General features: G+C 40.4%; 1 protein-coding gene across 1 annotated transcript in view; it reads left to right on the top strand.

Annotated features, from left to right (window-relative positions):
- Positions 1 to 10,534: 10,534 nt before the first annotated feature.
- The window catches only part of RANBP3L (RAN binding protein 3 like), a 50,524-nt gene continuing 48,014 nt past the window's right edge, over positions 10,535 to 13,044 (top strand). The window contains exon 1 of the mRNA XM_029910911.1: positions 10,535 to 10,796. Coding sequence (XP_029766771.1) covers positions 10,535 to 10,796 — 262 coding nt within the window. The remainder of the gene's footprint in view (positions 10,797 to 13,044) is intronic.

Genomic DNA, 13,044 nt, shown 5'->3' with positions numbered 1-13,044 from the left:
AGGGCTGATCCACTGATACCTGTGGGCCCTAGTAGAAGCACACCCACTCAGTGATGATCCCCGTTCACATAACATTTTGAGACCCATGAGTTAACCAGTTTTTAATCAATGTAATGTGTGCCATGTTAATTTTGTCATTCTAGCTTTATAATCAAAATGTCCTGTGTTACCAAGTCAAAAACCTTTCCGATGTTTAAGTATATTACATTAACACTATTACCTTTATCAATCTTGTAATCTCATAAAAATCAAATTAGTCTGACAGGATCTATTTTCCATAAATCTAACTTGATTGGCATTTCTCATTCTTTATTAGTAAAGTCCTATATCAGCTGCTCCATGCTGTAGCCTGGAATCAATGTCCAAGTGACAAACTGTCACTATCTGTTATAATGTGAACGCTATACTACTATTTTAAAACATCCTTCTCTGCTGAGTTATTTCTAACAGTGGTGTTGAATGTTTTAAAAATTAAACTGAAATTAAAGTGATCTGCACATCTAAAAAATCCCAAATAAATATGAGCCTCCCCCAGCCAGAGCTCCCAAATGTACAGGATTTTGCATGATTGTCCATCTTTCAGGTGAATCAGGGAGGCTTTTCTGGCACACTGCCATAGCAGGCATCATTCTATGGACAAGAGAGCTCCTCTTCATCTACATACATTGTAGCCTAGTTAAAAGTGCACTGAGCTAGAGACCATCAATTCTAGTTTCATCTCTATTGACTCCTGTTTATATGTCTGTACCTTTAGAGTCATTATGATTAGGTGCCTAACTCCCATTGACTTCAGTGGGAGTTAGGCACCTAAATACATTTGAGGATCTGGGCCCTACGCCCTTTTGAAAATCCCACTAAGTGCTTATTTACATCTTTAGGTGCCTAAACACCTTTAAAAATGTGTCCCTCCATCTCTTGCAGGACTGGGCTGTAACTGAAGTAAGGAAGTGTTAATAAGTAAGAGAAGTAAATACTATAATAGGTGGATAGTGTGTATATTCAGAATAAATGCTAAAGTAAAAGAAAAATAGGTACTTTATTTGATAGGCTTATTAGCTAATACACATGGCAAAGAAAAGAAACATGAAGTGTGTAAATTGATTGTGAAGAAAATAATCTGTATGGATCCTTAGGGCCAAATCCTGCCCTGCACTGTGCTGCCAAGGGGAGCAGGGATTCTAGTAGCTGCATCCCCTGCCTGCCAGCTAGACAAGGATCCCCAGGCTGGGCCTCGACAGCTGCACCGTAGAGCATTCTTTGGGTGAAACATTGACTCTATCGGATGGGAGTCAGTGGGAGTTTTGCCACTGATTTAAATTATCCCAGTATTTCACTTTTTGTTTTTAAAAAAGTGCAGCGCGTACCCCCAGCTAATGTAGGTTGATGACTGCAGCAGTATATGTACTAGGAAGGTGGAGAATGGAAACATTACCTAGATGGCAGATCACGCCATAGAGCCATGCTGCACAGGCTGTTGCTCTAGCTGGTCTCTCTCTTTACTGCTACTTGTTTGGTTAGAGGGAGTTCCTGCTCTGTTTCTTACACTGTTTCCGGCCTGTAACCCTAGCACTCACTATACCAGAGGTCAGGATCTGGCCCTTAGGTTTTATTTTAATTAATACAAGGTTTGGTTGATAAAAATTAGAACTATACATATACATAACATTCTCTTATTACAAAAGAACCTGATTGATAGGCATTTCAGATACTGTAACACACACGCATATATATATATAATTATTGCATTTTAAAATAAATATATAAAATGCATTTATGTAGTAATGTTAAGGAGTACATATATCAAGGTCCAGATCCTCAAAGGTGTTTAAGCTCCTAACACTTATTGATTTCAGTGGGAGTTAGGTGCCTAAATACCTTTGAGGATCTGGGTCCAAGTGAAACTACCAACTGAGGAGAAAGAAATTTACACTCAAAAGACTTGCAAAGCACAACTCCAGCTAAAAACCAAATGGAAAGCGGAAATATAAATAAAGTGGTACATGAGGCTGGTTTTCTTAGAGATGTTGGAGCATTTTTCTTTGTATTTCCTTGCCTGGTTGTTAATTTTGTGGCATATGTATGCATTATTTTGTGGAGCAAGAGTGGTAACTTTAATGCTAGGTTTTGTATTTTAATTATTGTATACAGTGTGTGTATTTTACAGTTTGTAAATTCTTTAGCATTTCAGAGTAAGTGACTGGTGATAAATAAAAAAATACATTTGTAATGAAACATGACTCTGTAGAGAATCCTGCCTGTGTTGGATTTTTATTACACTTGAAACTCATCACAGGTTCCTTGAAAGCTTTCCTAAATTTGTGATCCCTCTGAGCAAACTTGGGTCCAATTTTAAATGAATCTGGGACCATTTATAGTTTTACATCAAAATCAGGTGCAATTCTTGGCTTTCACCTGAGTTTGGCTTTGAAACATTTAGGGTATTTTTTTTAACCCAAATCTCAATTATCAAAATGTAATTATGGACGAATGAATCATTGTCACCTCAGGATGGGAGCAGAGATAAAGTTTCTTGACACCTTAAATGACTGCTTCTTGGAGCAGCTAGTCCTGGAACCCACAAAAGGAGAGGCAATTCTTGATTTAGTCCTAAGTGGAGCACAGGGTCTGGTCCAAGAGGTGAATATAGCTGGACTGCTTGGTAATAGTGACCATAATATAATTAAATTTAATATCCCTGTGGCAGGAAAAACACCACAGCAGCCCAACACTGAAGCATTTAATTTCAGAAAGGGGAACTACACAAAAATGAAGAAGTTAGTTAAACAGAAATTAAAGGTTACAGTGCCAAAAGTGAAATCTCTGCAAGGTGCATGGAAACTTTTTAAAGACACCATAATAGAGGCTCAACTTAAATGTATACCCCAAATTAAAAAATATAGTAAGAGAACCAAAAAAGAGTCACTGTGGCTAAACAACAAAGTAAAAAAAGCAGTGAGAGGCAAAAAGGCATCCTTTAAAAAGTGGAAGTTAAATCCTAGTGAGGAAAATAGAAAGGAGCATAAACACTGGCAAATGAAGTGTAAAAATACAATTAGGATGGCCAAAAAAGAATTTGAAGAACAGTTAGCCAAAGACTCAAAAAGTCATAGCAAATTTGTTTTTAAGTACATCAGAAGCAGGAAGCCTGCTAAACAACCAGTGGGGCCAGTGGAGTATTGAGATGCTCAAGGAACACTCAACAAAGATAAGGCCATTGAGGAGAAACCAAATGAATTCTTTGCATCAATCTTCACGGCTGAGGATATGAGGGAGATTCCCAAACCTGAGCCATTCTTTTTAGGTGACAGATCTGAGGAACAGTCCCAGATTGAGGTATCATTAGAGGAGGTTTTGGAACAAATTGATAAATTTTACAGCAATAAGTCACCAGGACCAGATGGTATTCATCCAAGAGTTCTGAAGGAACTCAAAAGTGAAATTGCAGAAATACTAACAGTAGTCTGTAACCTATCATTTAAATCAGCTTCAGTACCAGATGACTGGAGGATAGCTAATGTTATGCCAATTTTTAAAAAGGGCTCCAGAGGTGATCCCGGCAATTAGAGGCCTGTAAGCCTCACTTCAGTACCAGGCAAACTGGTTGAAACTATAATAAAGAACAATATTGTCAGACATATAGATGAATATAATTTGTAGAGGAAGACTCAACATGGTTTTAGTAAAGGGAAATCATGCCTTACCAATCTACTAGAATTCTTTGAGGGGGTCAACAAGCGTGTGTACCAAGGGAATCCAGTGGATACAGTGTACTTAGATTTTCAGAAAGCTTTTGACAAGGTCCCTCACCAAAGGCTCTTATGCAAAGTAAGCTGTCACAGGATAAGAGGGAAGGTGCTCTCATGGATTGATAACTGGTTAAAAGATAGGAAACAAAGGGTAGGTATAAATGGTCAGTTTTCAGAATGGAGAGAAGTAAATAGTGGTGTTCCTCAAGGGTCTGTTCTGGGACCAGTCCTATTCAACGTATTCATAAATGATCCGGAAAAAGGGTTAAACAGTGAGATGGCAAAATTTGCAGATGATACAAAATTGCTAAAGATAGTTAAGACCCAGGCAGACTGCGAAGAGTTACAAAAGGATCTCTCAAAACTGGGTGACTGGGCAACAAAATAAATGCAAAGTAATGCACATTGGAAAGCATAATCCCAAGTATACATATAATATGATGAGATCTAAATTAGCTATTACCACTCAAAAAGAGATCTTGGAGTCACTGTGGATAGTTTTTTGAAAACATTCACTCAATGTGCAGCGGCAGTCAAAAAAGCAAACAGAATGCTGGGAATATTAAGAAAGGGATAGATAATAGGACAGAAAATATCATGTTGCCTCTATATAAATCCATGGTACGCCCACATCTTGAATACCGTATGCAATTCTGGTCGCCCCATCTCAAAAAAGATATATTAGAATTAGAAAAGGTTCAGAAAAGGGCAACAAAAATGATTAGGGGTATGGAAAGGCTTCCATATGAGGAGAGATTAATAAGACTGGGACTTTTCAGCTTGGAAAAGAGACAGCTAAGGGGAGAAATGATTGAGGTCTATAAAATCATGACTGGTGTAGAGAAAGTAGATAAGGAAGTGTTGTTTACTACTTCTCATAACACCAGGGGTCACCAAATGAAATTAATAGGAAGCAGGTTTAAAACAAATAAAAGGAAGTATTTCTTCACACAACGCACAGTCAACCTGTGGCACTCCTTGCCAGATAATGTTGTGAAGGCCAAGACCATAACAGGGTTAAAAAAAGAACTAGATTCATGGAGGATAGGTCTGGCAATGGCTATTAGCCAGGATGGGCAGGAATGGTGTTCCTAGCCTCTGTTTGCCAGAAGCTGGGAATGAGCGACAGGGGATGGATCATTTGATGATTACCTTTTCTGTTCATTCCCTCTGGGGCACCTGGCACTGGCCACTGTTGGAAGACAGGATATTGGGCTAGATGGACCTTTCGTCTGACCCAGTAGGGCCATTTTTATGTTCTTATGATGTGATTTGGAACTGAAGAAAGTGTTTTCCCAAACTAGTAATGGGCCCAATCCACAAAGTTCATAGCTGGATTTGTATCTGGAGCCCCAAACTTTTCCGATGCTTTGGGATGCGTGGATTCAAGATTTCAGTTCAAGCCCATCTCTAGTACTAACACTTGTAAAGAAAATCCCTCACACTTCACCCAACTCTAAGAATGGACACTTTTATTTTACTTGGCCAAGCTTAGTATTTGTATATTAGTACATTATTTCTATAATGATTTGAACTGGGGTTTACAATACATTGGGGAAGACTGTTTATACAGCAACTGAAATGTGCAGAGCAAGAGCTGAACTGACACTGATGGAAGAACAGAATGTTCAGAATCATAAGGGATGACCTCATAAAAGTTGAGAAGCTCTGCATGACCTCAGCTGCCCTGCACAACCTTAATTGATTTCAGAATCCAGAATGATATTAGCCTTTCCTCTTAGGGACTATAGTAGTTTCCTATGCCCATTTTTTTCAAAAGAAGTTACTAATGTTGGGTGTCCAGTTTGAAACACCGTCTTTAGGCCTAATTTTCAGAAGTACTGAGCACCCACATCTCCATCTGAAGTCAGTAGGAGCTGCAGGTACTCAGCATCTTTGAAATCAGGGCCAGAATGTCTCAGATTGAACACCCTGACAACTGAGGCACACACAACTAATTAGTTCAATCAATCTTATAATTTGAACTGCTAAAATTGAGCTAAAGGTAAATAATAATCCCTCACTCTCACATAGTGTTTTTCATCAGTAGATCTACAAGCATTTTACAAAGGTCAGTATCATTATTCTCATTTTACAGATGGGGAAAATGAGGCACAGAGAGGTGAAGTGACTTGTCCAAGGTCACACAGCAGACCAGTGGCAGAGCTAGGAATAGAATGTAAGTCCCATTCAGTGCTCTGTCCACTAGGCCACACTGCCTTCACTGTTGCACTATGACTGCATTGCTATTAAGTGAGGTTTTCAATTGAGCTAAATTAGAAAAACTCTCCTAAGAAGAGAGATTGAAAAGATCGGAAACGTTTACCATAGAGAGGACATGGCAAAAGTATACAAAATAATGAATGGTATAATAGGTAAGGTAGATTAGGAGCTTCTGTTTCCCCCGTCTCATAACAGAAACAAGGGGACATTCGAGGAAACAGAGAAAATGCAGATCCAAACTGCTAAAAAGAAACACTTTATTATATAACACATAATTAGATTGTGGACCTTGTTGCCACAGGATGTCAGTGAGGCCAAGAATTTAGCAAGGGTCAAAGAAGGATTGAACATTTACATGTATAACAAGAATATCCAGTAATAATGGTTAATGTTAACAAAAAAAGTACTGGAAATCTCATGTTTCAGATTTTAAACCAATCTCTAGCTATTAGGGATTTAGATAAAACCTCTGTGTGTGTGTGATGGGGTGGGGGAGGGAGGAGCAGATTACCCCACATTTACCTGCTGTTGGTTTTCTTGCATCTTCCTTTGAAGCATCTGGTGCTGGCCACTGTCAGAGACAGGCAGGACCGGCGCTTCCATTTAGGCGACCTAGGCGGTTGCCTAGGGCACCAGGATTTGGGGGGGTGGCAATTCAGCGGCGGGGGGGCCTTCCGCACCCCGGGGCGTCGGCGGCCATTTGCCGGTGGGCCCTCCCCCGCCCCGGGGCCCGCTGCCGAAGTGCCCCGAAGACTGGGAGTGCGGAAGGCCCCCCCCGCCGCAGAATAGCCGACGACGACCAGGAGCAAGGAAGGACCCCTGCCTAGGGCGCCAAAAACCCTGGCGCCACTCCTGGAGACAGGGCACTGGACTAACTGGACCATGGATCTGAGCCAGTCTGTCAATTTCCGTGTTTCTGTGCTCTCTTACAAATGGGCAGGGTTAAAAAAAAGAAATGGGAAATAAGTTAGTGTGCAGTGAGGTTACTCCATGCCACACGGGAAGTACACAGGGTAATGACCCAATACAGGTCATCAGCAGGACCTTCCATACTAAAGCACAGACCTCTACCACTAAAAGAGTAACTCTTTTAGTTAGCAGTTGTTATCCGTTATGTAATCTAGCCACTAGCTGGGGACACAACCCAGACTTTACAAACATGTTACATAGTGCATTTTGAAGGAGCAGGCCATTGGTGCATTTTTATGCTCAAATTGTAGTCATAGAATATGAGGGTTGGAAGGGACCTCAGGAGGTCATCTAGTCCAATCCCCTGCTTAAAGCAGAACCAATCCCCAGACAGATTTTTGCCCCAGATTCCTGAATGGCCCCCTCAAGGATTGAGCTCACAACCCCAGGTTTAGCATGCAATGCTCAAACTTCAAACCACTGAGCTATCCCCTCTGATCATTTGAATACCCTGCACACATTATTCAAGCATGGGAATAATCACAACTCTTGTTTGTTTCATACATTTCCTTTACTTTCCCTTTATATGTATATATTGAAAAAACAAATAAGGAATTTGATGCCAAGAGCTATGTTGATCCAAAGAGATGGTTGCGAACCAAAATGCACAAGTTCTGCAGGCACATAAAAGGGAAAATATGGCCTCCTAGTGATTAAAATATCAGTTAAGAAGTGCATACGTATGGATTTAAAGGAGTTCAGCATTAAATCATAAATACTATTTTTATGATTTATAATATTTTTCAGAGCCCATTACACATCAAATTCTGTTCTGCCTCAGGTCCCAGGTACCACAGTGACTTCTTGAGCTTGACTCCATGTGAGGCATAGAAGATTCCAAACTGATGCATATTCCAGGGAGGAAGAACTTTCCTAAACTAATTTCTTAGCCCTGGTCTACACTGGGGGGATCGATCTAAGTTACGCAACTTCAGCTACGTGAATAACATAGCTGAAGTCGACGTACTTAGATCAACTTACCATGGTGTCTTCACCGCATGAGTCGACTGCTGCCGCTCCTCCGTCGACTCTGCGTGTGCCTCTCACAGCGCTGGAGTACAGGAGTCGATGGGAGAGCGCTCGGGGGTCGATTTATCGTGTCTAGACTAGACGCGATAAATTGATCCCTGCTGGATCGATTGCTGCCCGCCGATCCGGCAGGTAGCGTAGACATACCCTTAGACTGCTCTCTGCTTGACACTGCCCCTTTAAAATGTCCTCTTCTGCACTCCACATCAGTTGCAAGTGAGCTTACCACATATCCTGCTTGGTGGTGGTGCTTATTCTTCAGAGACAGATTGCTGAGACTATTCAGCTCTGTGCGGCAAGGGGGCGCCTATGAAATTAAAGGCTGTATAGGCAGTTGTGCTTTTTAATGTTTGCTACTTTTACTCTGCAGTTTTCGCAGCTTGTTTACTGCGGTTTATTCCTGCTTCAGGAGTCCATTGTTAGTCTGCACTGTCCCTGCAGAACTCAAACTCAGTATTGTAGAAACACCTAATTGCTAAGACACTTCTACGTGTGCTTATACATAAGGGAGGGTTCCGAGATGACATCAGAAAGAATTAACTGAGATCCCATGTTTAGCCAAATGTTTAACTGTCTCTCTCTCTGATGACAGTGTAAATTGGTTCTTCTGACTGCCATAAATTCCTGCTTTGACCATAATATTATATACTATCACAGACCACTCAGATATATGCCATAAAAAGCAATTCTCTTTGTCTTTAGCTGCCAGTTCTTTGTTCTAGTGAATAGGACAGATAGCGCCTTTGTGCCATAAAAGCTAACCTTCTGTCTTACTTTAATCTTAGTGAGGAGGTGAAATACCTCTAGGATTCATTGTTTTATCATTATAAGATAGGTCATGATCCTCTCTAATGTGGCTGCACTGTGAGGAAAGGGAATAATACACAACTTGTGTAAGAGCCACCCAGAAAAGCAGTCCCTGGGCTTGTGGGAGCACACAAACGAATATTTTGTAAGCAATAGGGCCAAATCTTGCAGCCTTTGCTGACCACAGTAGTTATTAGTCACAGAAGTAGTTTCTTTGGGGTATTCAGTGGTGATATGTAGCATGGTGCAAGTCAGACTCTCTTATACTTGGTTAGATTCCCTGAGACATACTTACAACCACTTATCAATATGTAAGGGAGTCCAAGTTAGTGTAACTTACATCTTTTGGTGGCTGCTTGGAGTGTAGGTTCAAGCCGTGTGTGGCTATTTTAACTTTCACATTCTTACACCCTCCTGTTAGTTACTTGCCTGCTGCATTCCTTTCTTCTGGCCCCTTAGCAGGCATATTACATCAGTTTAGATTCCCTTACATTCAGAGGATCAAAGTTAGACTCAGTGGGACAAGTTCTGAGGTGATGTGAGGGAGGTGTAAATTACACCTTTGTAAGTGGGTGTGAAACTAAATAAGTGTAAGCACGAGGCGGGCTTGGTGAAACATACATGTTGTAGGGGCTGGAAGGAGGTATGAATTACACAAGTGAGGCTCTTAATAGACTTCTTTAGACTCGCCTTTGTAGTTGGCCATTGATTTTAATAGGACTACCTGCATGAGTAAAAATACTTGCATGAGTGAGAGTTGCAGGATTATGCCCATAGTGATTCTGAATATCTTCAAGTTTTTATAACATGCATGCTATTCGTTAAAATGTTCTAAAAATGACTGAAAAGAAAAAATATAATTTGAGATGTACTGTATTTCTGATTTAGATTGGGACTATACACTTTTCTTACTCAGCTGAGCAAAGTTGAGAAGAATGTTGATATATTGCCCTAATCGAATGAAGAACACATTTTTTGTTTCCTTTTATTAAAGAACACCCACTAGAAAGCTTTGCAATCATACAACACCAAATCATGCAGTTTTCTCTATGTTCTGCTTGGAACTGCATTTCTTTTGATGAATGGCAGATATATAAACTTTCATCAAATCTCTCTCATACACACACACTTACCCTCCTACACCTAGTGTTAATTGTTAATTTGCTCTACTGTTGTCAGTAAAACGAGGTAATTGGGGTTTATGTATGAAGCTGTTCTGCCTGTGAGGATCCAATGACTAGAAAAACACAGAATCTTCTGAAACCATTCCCTATCTCCTTTTTGGTAAGTGCTATGCAAAGTGACTCTGGCGTCATTCACTGCCCACCCCATTATGTTAATCTTTCTGGCTTTACATATCTCCTCCCAAAGTCCAGCCTCTGCTAAGAACTCTACACTTAGCTGTCAGAGACAGTAACACAAGAGCGTACTCAGTAAATGCTTGCTTTACTTCATCTACAACATTTTGTGCCATGGAGCAATGTTCTTTGAATCTAGTGTAACTGCTTTAACAAGGTGTTACTTTGAGTTTCTGCATTAGAAGCTCATCTCAACAGAAGAATGCAAAGCAGGAATTGTTAGCATTTGGGCAGCTATTTGGAAAACATAGTTTCTATGCAGGATTTTAAACTACTGAAATTAGGCTTGGGTTTGGGGGTTTTTTATCTTCAAAAGAAGAGCTAGTAAGACTAAACCACAAGTCCTGGGCCAGATAAACTGAAGCTGAAACTGTATTTTTTTTAACTGTAAGAACCATAAGTATGAGACACCAAGAAGTTCCTGCTAGTGAAGCAAATGTATTATATACAAGGATAGGACCTTCATGTACAGGTAACAATATTCCAGTCAGCTCTGTGCATCACATGAAGGACAAACCTTGCCTCACCAAAAGAAGAGGATGTCCCAGTGATACTTGGACCGAGAACCAAGCTACCAGTACTCATGTGCAAAAACAAACCATCAGCGATCAGTTCCACAGCTTGGGTAACAACGAATTAAACCGCAGCGATGAATGCTACACAGGTACGTTTTGTATGACCTAATGTTTTGTATACTTGTGCTCCCACAGCAAATATATTTTTGGTGAATGGGATAGTTGTAGGCATAAAGACCAAACTCTATTCCCTGTTATATGCATGCTGTCCCAGTAATATTAATAGGGTTGCAAAGGTGTAAATGAAGACCGAATTTGGTCTGAAATGCTTTTCATCCTAAACTCTTAAAATTATGATTCTACCAATGTAACCCTGCAAGGATCTGTGGTTTGTGCTCCCCGCTGAGTTAAAAAAGACTGCATGTTTAAGTGTTGCATTTTGAAATCCCAGAGGGGTCCCAGGTCTAGATTTTGCTATAAATTTAAATTCCAGTCCCTCTTTGTTCCTAAGGATGTTGAGTTCTGTGTCATTGAAACCTTTGCAGCTTTCAGAAAGGCCTGGCCTAGCACAGCTCGTGGAAGTAGCACTCGCTGCCATGGCTGTACTAAATGCTATGTCCTATGCTGAGCACTTTGGCAACGAGAGCGGGGCTGACTCATTTAGGCTCACCAAAGAGCCCCATAATTACACACGTGGACCGAAAAGAAAAAAAAATCACGGCTTTTTGGAGGAGCAGGAAGAGGAAGTATTTGAAAGTGATTTATCTGAAATTATTAACAGCAGCTCAAAAGGAGGAAGGACACTATCAAGAAAACGTTTCTGGATTATTGACCGATAAAAAAAAACTGTGTGTGATAGTACAAACTATTGGTAAACCAAGAGCTGGTCTAGTGCACTGAGAACAGTGCTAGGAGTAAGGCACTTCTGAGGTCTAATCCTGGTTCTGCCACTGATTTCGTTTATAGTTCTGGGCAACTTACTTAGGCCCCAATCCAGCAAAACATTTAAGCAGATGCTTAATGTTAACTACAAGTAGTCCCATTTATTCACATGCTTAAAATTAAGTATGTACTTACTTGCTTTCCTGGATCAAAACATTAACTTCTCTATGTCTGTTTCTCCACAAGTAAAATGAGGAAACTAATACTTAACTAGGATGCTGTAATGTTGAATATTTGTATTATGCTTTACGAATATTAAATGTATGCTAATTATTATGACCCTTCCTAAGATGACTACTGAATGGACTGGAGTGTTAGGTTATATATAAAAATAGTGAGTATGGGGATGTCAGAGAGTCTTGAGTGTTTATTAAGCAATTCTTTGTTCTTGGCACAGTCTCACTGGTTTAGTGGCACAGTTACTGCTGGTATAGCAGCTCTGCTTAAATTACATTATTGTGATGTGACTTCCAAAAATACTTACAACACGCACTTGTTTGAAAGGAGGCCTAACGTTTTTTCACAAACTGTAGTCTTTGAGGTTTTAAAAAGCCTTTGTTAAGCCCTATCCAATGCCCACATTGTGCTTGGAACTGTACTGGCCACTGCTGTGTACATAATGTATCTATATGCTGTGTTTGTAAACATCACAGGGAGCAGGCTTATAGCCAAGTTATTATGACCAGTGTGAACAAGGATATTTTTAGAAAAAATCCTTCATAGCTCCATGCTATAAAAGCACACTATTGGCGTGGGATAATAAATAGCACCGTTTGGGTAACTCCCACTCCCCACAGATGGTGCTTGAGCCCTATAGCAACAGAAGTTGTGGCTAGTACAGTATTAATGCAAGGGGGTGAACATGGCCTAACAAGTAATAGCCCAATCCTGCAAAGTCTTGGTCACATGATTGGCAGTAGTGGGATTATTCATGTGAGTATGAGCTATTTGTGTGATGAAGGATTTGCAGGTTCGGGCCCTAAAAACATAGGAAAGATATTATAAAAGAGCGATTCTAAGAAGCATTATTTGGCCCTAGTTAGCTGGATGTGCTCTGTCCTTTTCTTTTTCCTAAATACAACAGAAATGGAATCTAAGTTTCCTGAGCAAGCTTGAATCATTGTTGATCTGAGTGGGGCTGTGTAACTCCCTATCTCATTCCCATCACAACTTTCCCCACAAGTTGTATCTATATCATGCTATTTGAAACGGAGGTTGACAACGTATATTTATTTGCCTTTTATATAGTGTCTTTCATCAGCACATTGTATGGTATACAGGAATCTCTTCCGTGAAATGTAGGGTACGTCTACACTGCAATAAAACACCCACGGTTGGCCTCTGTCAACTGATTCTGGCTTGTGGGCTTGGGCTGCGGAGCTATAAATTGCAGTTAAATTGCAGTGTAGACGTTCAGGCTCAAGCTGGAGCCTGGGCTCTGGGACTCTCCCCCCT

The sequence above is a fragment of the Terrapene carolina genome, unplaced genomic scaffold (genome assembly GCF_002925995.2).
Source record: "Terrapene carolina triunguis isolate 2854851 unplaced genomic scaffold, T_m_triunguis-2.0 Scaffold69, whole genome shotgun sequence".
In the NCBI taxonomy this organism is placed as follows: domain Eukaryota; kingdom Metazoa; phylum Chordata; order Testudines; family Emydidae; genus Terrapene; species Terrapene triunguis.
This window is presented reverse-complemented; position numbering and strand designations above follow the sequence as displayed.